The sequence below is a fragment of the Cynoglossus semilaevis genome, chromosome 6 (assembly GCF_000523025.1).
Source record: "Cynoglossus semilaevis isolate Cse_v1.0 chromosome 6, Cse_v1.0, whole genome shotgun sequence".
Lineage (NCBI taxonomy): Eukaryota > Metazoa > Chordata > Actinopteri > Pleuronectiformes > Cynoglossidae > Cynoglossus > Cynoglossus semilaevis.
This window is the reverse complement of record NC_024312.1, coordinates 528,668-536,298: the sequence shown is the minus strand read 5'-3', so window position 1 is coordinate 536,298 and position 7,631 is coordinate 528,668. Positions and strand designations below refer to the sequence as shown.

Below are 7,631 nucleotides of genomic sequence, written 5' to 3'. Positions count from 1 at the left end.
TAGATTCAGCAGTTGGCAGTAATTCCAGTTAATGTGTGTAAAGTTGTTTGTAAAACGCAAAGAAAAAGCAAAGCTTGCTATTCTTAATTTTAAGGTCACCATTTTTTAGGATTGTAACACTGTGTACATAGCTAGATCTGATCATGTGACTGTAGCGGACTTTAATCCCTGATGATGCTGAGCGATTAGCAAACAAATCAGGCTTTTTTTATGTCATGTTTATTTTTATTTTTTAAGTTTAAGTTTGGTTTTAACTGCACCATACACACGCTAGGCAAAGTGGCTAAAATAGCTAACTGCAAACTTATAAAAATAAATGTTAACAAAAAAATTAATAATAATAAATAAAGTGGCTAAACTAGCTAAGACGTGAAAGATAAATTAAACAGCTTGACATTTGCCAAAAATATTTAGATTAAAAAAAACAAAAACACAATGAAATTCTGAAATTCACCAGAAACAACAGTTGACTAGTCAGTGAGAAGACAAAGCAAGGCAGAACTGCATTGTTGAATTTATTGTCTTCATCAAATTGGTCCAAACGGCTCCTTTACAGCCTCTAGAGAACAAGTCATAACACAATGAAATATGAAATTGTGGACACAGAGGTTTAAATCAGAAAGGGCCAGCCGCTCGTCTCCTACGGCACAGAGGTTTAAATCAGAAAGGGCCAGCTGATACAAGTTGATACGGTCTGGACGTGAAAAAGCTTCACCAAACGACCCACGGTCTGGTTTCACCTCCGCAGTACGAACGCAAAAGTCTGGATCTTCATTTCAGTCTGCAAAACTCTCAAAAGGAAACCATCACATCTTTTCTTGAACACAGTTTACATACTGATACAAAGCCACTGTTAAAACATTGACTACAAATAGCTTGGGTCTAAGCAGCGTGTGCTTAGTCTGAACCTGTAAAGTCACAGGGAGCTCTACTGCCCCCACTATACTGCAAACATTTTTTATTTTTTATAAATAACTAAGATCTGACTGTGTTGGTCATGGCGGGTATAATAACTGGTATGCAGCCACATTGAGTTGGTCTTAGAAAAGAGGTAGCAAACTCACATTCCAAAATCACAACGTGGCTTAAATCCTGCCCTGGCCTGTGTCTCTGTGCTTCTCTGACCCAGTCAAGTCATGAACAACACCTGCTGGCAGGTACCTGTACTACAGTAGCACAGACTCTTGAATTGTCTGTTCATCCTTTTCTTTTCTCTTTCTTTTTTTTTTTCTTTTTAAACCGTCCCTTCAAAATCACAACATCACAACCCCTGAAAATCTTTTGGTTTTACTTCTGGTGTAACCTGACCAAAATGCACAAATAAACAAACACCCTGACTTGTGTAGCATGAGAAATACAGTACATTTATAAAAATACAAAAAAAGCACTTCTTTGTTTTTTTTCTTTTTCTTTCTTTTTTTTTAAATCATCATGTTATATTCTTAAGAGACAAGGAATGAGTAAAAATAAAAGAGATTGCATGTATTCTTTCAAAAATGTTTTTAAGTGAATAGTCTATTTACAGCCTGGTGTGGACAACAACGGGACGATAGGAGCACGAACACAGAGGTTGGCAGGGACGAGCGAAGAAAAGGTAGAGCAGGGCAGTAAATTGTTCTTCATTAAGAGTACATTTATAAAAATACAAAAAAAGCACTTCTTTGTTTTTTTTCTTTTTCTTTGTTTTTTTTTTTTAAATCATCATGTTATATTCTTAAGAGACAAGGAATGAGTAAAAATAAAAGAGATTGCATGTATTCTTTCAAAAATGTTTTTAAGTGAATAGTCTATTTACAGCCTGGTGTGGACAACAACGGGACGATAGGAGCACGAACACAGAGGTTGGCAGGGACGAGCGAAGAAAAGGTAGAGCAGGGCAGTAAATTGTTCTTCATTAAGAGGTGGTCTATTTCAGCCTACTGTCTGTGGGGGAGGGGGGGGGACTTTTCTTAAGAGTTCTCAGTCATTCAGGAGACGATGGAGGACGGGTTAATCCAGAGCGATGATGTCATCGTCGTCTTCGTCAGCCGTGGTCTCTGTTGCACTTGATATCCCTGTCCGAGGGCGTTTGCTGGACGTCTCTCCGGTTTCCGTGTCGGAGTGCTTCCTCTTGACGCCGCTGCTGGCTCCTGCAGAGCCGGACGACGCGCCTTCTTCCTCGTCTGAGTCGACGATCATGATGTCATCGTCGTCGTTTGCAGAAGCTGCGTGAGGGAGGACACCGTGGTTTACGCACGAGACAAATGAGTCCACGCTGTTTAATCAGTTTGTCAGATGCTTACCTTTAGAGGAGGTGGACGGCTGGGCGGAGTCTTTGTTGCCATTGGTAATGCTGTTAACCTCTTCCTGCTTTGCCTGTGGGGGCGGAGCTTTGTCAGGGGCTTCACCCACTACTTCAAATTCCACGTCCCGTTCCAATTCCTCACTGCCAACAAACACAAAAAGACTGTCAGAGGTTCACCCTGAGAGGACGGTGTATTTCACGAAGAACACTGCACATGAACATGAGACGTACGTGTGCAGGACGTTGATGAGGAGCGTGTAGTCCTGCAGGAAGTCGTCAGACTGCAGGCGGCTGCCGTTTCTAATCCCAAAGTCAGCAAGAAATTTGTTGTTGTTGGCTGGAAGGAAAAAAAAAAAGATTGAAACAAAAATGCATTTGTTTTAGATTCTTTGTAGGAGTTTTGATTTGTTCGTTTTATCGGATGTTTAAAATGAAAACAACATTTATAATATTTTATTTTAATTAGGGGTTGGGGTCAATATAACAGCATCACTGTTTGTGCCTCGACCATTTATATTAAATGGACCTCAGTGAAAAATCGCATGTCATTTTTTGGGAACACCCTCCCAGCCCTCAGACAAATGACCGACCAACAGGGTTTGTATTTGAGCAACTCTGTCTTTGACCAAAATGTGATAATAAAGCGCCCTCACATGGCCAAACGGGGACTTACAGCTCTTCGGTTTGAACTTTACTGTAACCATTTCCACAACTTTCAACAGCATAATAAAACAATTTTGAACTCATAGTAGTACTAGTAACAATAACCAGCTGATTTATGTCATCTGGGTGGGATCTTCTCTCACCTTCGGTCTCGCCTTCCTCAGAGGAGATAAGAATTGTCCCTTTTCCATCTTCTATCTGAACGTCTGGAGCCACCATCCCAAACCGTTCTTTTAAAATCTGAGCACAAAAAGAAGAGCGATTAAAACCCTCGGCTCGTCACATTCAAACCTTCAACCCCCGCCCCCCACAGTTGCTGTATATGGTGGGCTCATGTACCCGGTCCTGCAGAGAGAGGACTGTGGTTTTGTGGACATCGAGTTTCACTGTGACTTCTGGTTTGCTGGCGCAGACGTAGCAGTTAGGCCGAGGTGGGTCCAGAATACATGGGACCAGCAGCTTCTTCCTCAGGCTGGGACACTTGTTCAGGAAGATCTGAGGGAAGAGATTTGTTACGTTTAATGTGGCATCCTTAATATCCGGCTTTGGATCAAGAATTTCAAATGCAGTCTGTGGCTGATCTTACCGTGCGACAAGATTCCAGTTCTCCTGACAGGATCTTCAGTCCCTCCAGGACAATCAGACCAGCAATGATGGCGTTGGTTGTGGGACTAGCCGGAATGATGTTTCCTGCCATGGCTGGAGAGAAATGAAATGTTAGGAATTTTAAAATATAACACCTAATTGCTTAACAGTTGGGGTGTGTATTGACAAGATTCTAGCGAATCAACATATTGCAATACACTGTTTTGTTGTAGAGAACACAAAAAAACAAACTTACATTTCACATCAAACCTGCTCTTCATGTTCATGCTAAAGATGTGCATACGAAGGTTCGCCGCTGCTGTGACAAAGTCCATTGCTGGAGTGTCGTCCTGGTGACAAAAGGACAGTTGGGAGTGAATCTGTGTGTCAGTCAATTAGTCATTTTGATGTTAACATTTTCTGTTCACTGATTCATTCTGGCAGCTCTAATACAAAAGTTATTCAAATGCAATGTCACCTGGGCCGATATTTTTGGTTGCTGTTTTGGCTGTATTTGAAAAAGTACCCTGAAAAAGTCTGTGGCAACGTCAACTTGTATCAGTCAGTTAAAGCAAAGGTAAAACTTCAGTTAAATTTCAATGGTTATTTTAAGCTTCTGTGCAACAGAGACAAGGGGTCATGACCCCATGTGGAGTCGCCAGGAATTTAAATACATTGCTGCAGAATAGTCACATGCCAAAAATGGGTTGGGAACCACTGCCGTAGCAAACAAACTGTTGCAAACAATTACAAACACACCGGTGATGCAATGTTGGTCAACAACATTACACAGGTCCACAAATGACTTTGTACCTTGTCCCAAACAAGCTCGGCACCTTCGCCCTTCTCCTGCAGCTGTGAGCGGAGAGTTTCCACACTGTGCCTGAAGAGCTGGCAGTAACCCCACACACCCAGAACCTGCTGGTCCTTCAGACCCGAACCTGCAGTCTGCTCCTCAGGACACACTGAGCCAAAAAAGGGAATTTAGGTGTAAATACTGACAGTTACACAGAGTACAGATACAACGACCAGCTTCATGTAAATGTGGCTATTTTAACTATTTACTACTGTTGGAGAGTCTTCACACACACATACCACTGTCTTCCAGCTGCTGCCAGTCCAGAGGTGTCGGGGCTTTCCTCTTCTTCCACAGCTTGTCCATGGTCAGCAGGTACATGATGTCATCTTTGAAAAGCTGGACAAGAAACACAATCAAAAATTAAAATCAAGATTTAGATGATGACGCATTACTCACACGACTCACCATGGCTTCACATCGATTAAAGATCATTATAACTCATTAAAATGTTCTTCCTTTTTACCTTGTTGAACAGTTTGACGGCGTCATATCCTGTAGACCGAGCCCATTCCTTGGTCGAGACACGCTTGATGTCCCCGTCTTTTTCTGAGGCAGTGGCACGAGCCGCTGTTTCCTCGGGGTTCCCTGTGTACAGTACAGTAAACGCTCGGGGTTCCCTGTGTACAGTACAGTACAGTAGACACAGGTGAGTAGGCTCAGACATTTTTTGGGGGAAAAAAATAATTGTCCAATAAATTCAAATTTAATAACCAGGACAGAGACCAAAGGAAAATGTGACTCACATGCAGCTTCTGGGTCTGCCGTGTCAGGTGAAACTTCCTGATCTGCATCCTCTTCTCCAAAAAGCTGACTGTGGCGGAAAAGAAGACGGACAATAGAACATGATCATAAGAACCAGGTGCTGGCACCTGTCAATTCTAAAGCTGGTTTCTTACAGCTGAACCACATTTGTTATTAATAGCTACACATTTTTTTCAACACACAAACTCACTTGAAGAGATACTTGGCCCAGACAATGCAGTGTATGGGCTCAGATGGAGTATTTCTGATGGTACAACCTGGAAAGGTCTTCTGAGTAGGTTTAGGCTGGCACTCGTAACACTCAGTCATTCCCTGTAAGAATAAACGACATGGAAGACAAAAAGATAAGAGTTCAGGAGGTCAGACATTTTTTTTGTTACAAACTGAAACTGAACCTTTGGCAGCTGCTTAATTTATAGACTAAAATGCATCGTAAGTAGCAGTTAATTTAATTCTTATACTGTGAACAGCATTGTCTTTACTACACTTTGACTACAGTTAAATTGTTAAAAAAAGTAAGTATTAGAGAACATCGTAATATATCGTATTATTCTCCCTGTATCGTGATTCTTTGGTATGTTTAACCTTACCTTTTTGATGACCGCGACTTGTCCCAGGTAGCCAGCAGTGCCACTCTCTATCAGAGGGATGTCAGCCGCCAAACACATTCTGTTCACATGGTTTCTGGCCGCTGCAGAGACAAAATATGGTTTAAATTCTCCACAACTTTTTTTTTAACTTTGTTGAGCAAATTATTGTAGCTTTTACAGTTTGGCGGGGATACCTCTGTTATCCAGAGCATTCATCACCAGCATGAATTTTCTGAAGAACTCCACATTATAGTCTGGGCTGAAGGAACAATTAAAGAGAGACCATTAACTTTTTAAATTGAGCAGCAGGAAAACTTCAAATAAGGTTGAATCATAGGAGAAGTAAAAGAAACAGAAGAAAAACGTGACTAACTTCATGACGCTGTCATGGTATGCAGTAATATTTGCAGTGGGACAGAACTGCAAGGCACTGTCCTTGGCCACCTGCAATAATAGAAAAACAGCTCTGAATGTAGAGATACTGACATAGTGCCCTGGGGGTGTACTTACACATAAAATACAGAACGCCTGGAAGACAACTGCATAGCATTGCATAACAAAGACAAGTCTAAATGTTCACTTTCAGTTAGCTATTTACATACCTGTGCTTTAGACTTGCCAACATGCTTCTTCTGGAAGAGGAACTGACGATTCAGGTTGCTGACATCAATTGTGTCTAAGTCAATCTGTCAAAATAAATTAGGTTTCCATGTCAGTCGTGCATATGTACAGTAAATCTTTTTGGTAAATCGTAAAATGAAAAAATACTTTACTTTGTTGTTGATGTGAATACTATTTTTGTTTTGTTTTGGAAAATGAATCTAGGTTCTCTAGTAACAAAAAACTAAAAAACTTCTCTTTAAATGTGATACTGGTTATAATTACTCTATTGTAACCATCATGTATAATAACTTATTATTAATATAAAAACATTTGAGAAGGGAGCCATTTACTTGCTCTTCCTTGGTCTCCCTAAATTACTGTGCACCATTTACCTGGTGCGTATTCTAAATGAATCTTATTTAAAAAAATGATATACAGACAAGAGAAAAAGACGTAAAACTTATTTTAATTTTCTAAAATATAAGTTTAGACGGTGTGGATTTTTTAATATTAAACTGTGCAAATGAGTCCATGCTCGTAGGTTCGCTTTTTGTCGCCTACGTAGCCCTAACATTACAAAGAAGTTGAGCTAACTTAGCAATGTTAATGGCGCCAAAACATAGTTATAAATGTCCCTGAATAGAACTAAATAATAACCTGAATAAAATGAATAATACGTATGTCCACAAAAGTACGCATTGGTCTACATAAATACTCTACAAACCATTTGGACACATGTTTACTGGCACCAAAGCCACGTCTCAGGAATTAGTCTGAGCCCCAACAACCCCCGGGGCAGGGACAAAGACCTGCCATGCTAACAGGCTAACACACACATAAACATGAATGTGACGGACCACTTCGATGTTCTTGAAGCCGGTGAGGACGAGGTTTTTCAAGAGCTCGCAGCCGATCCCTCCCGCTCCAACAACCAGCACCTTGCATGTGGACAAGGAGTCCACTAACTCTTTACGGAGGGAACCCACCAGATGGACCATGACGATAGGCTAGAGATAAAACCAGAACCTGTGGCACCGGGATGCTAGTAGTTAGCAGTGAGCTTCTTCTGCTCCAGAAACCCAAACACACCTACTTCCGGCACCACGACTTCTTCTTCATGTGTTGCATTTTGATGCGTGCATTGACATTTAAGTTACCTTAGCGCCGTTTCCTGGGTCGCTGAAAATTAATTTTTTACGACGCAGGTTTGATTTTTAACCCATTTAAAGACATTTTCTAGGGTTTAAAGTGTAGTTTACGGTGTATTAATGTAATTATATATTGG

The 7,631-nt window shown here is 40.9% G+C and overlaps 1 protein-coding gene and 1 long non-coding RNA gene across 2 annotated transcripts; one reads left to right on the top strand and one right to left on the bottom strand.

Moving 5' to 3' along the window:
* Positions 1–218: 218 nt before the first annotated feature.
* LOC103379468 (uncharacterized) lies at positions 219–1,259 on the top strand. Its single transcript, XR_521587.3, has 2 exons — positions 219–608; positions 654–1,259. It is a non-coding gene; the product is annotated as an uncharacterized LOC103379468 (long non-coding RNA).
* Positions 1,260–1,672: 413 nt separating this feature from the next.
* Positions 1,673–7,491, bottom strand: uba2 (ubiquitin-like modifier activating enzyme 2). Its single transcript, XM_008311028.3, has 17 exons — positions 7,204–7,491; positions 6,346–6,429; positions 6,117–6,187; positions 5,938–6,002; positions 5,744–5,844; positions 5,344–5,465; positions 5,135–5,202; positions 4,855–4,976; positions 4,628–4,727; positions 4,346–4,497; positions 3,789–3,882; positions 3,534–3,646; positions 3,287–3,442; positions 3,091–3,187; positions 2,516–2,621; positions 2,283–2,425; positions 1,673–2,204 (listed from the first exon to the last, which is right to left on the bottom strand). Exons 1-17 carry the CDS (start codon positions 7,342–7,344, stop codon positions 1,990–1,992), a joined length of 1,950 nt encoding a protein of 649 aa, XP_008309250.1. The 5' UTR covers positions 7,345–7,491; the 3' UTR covers positions 1,673–1,989.
* Positions 7,492–7,631: the final 140 nt, after the last annotated feature.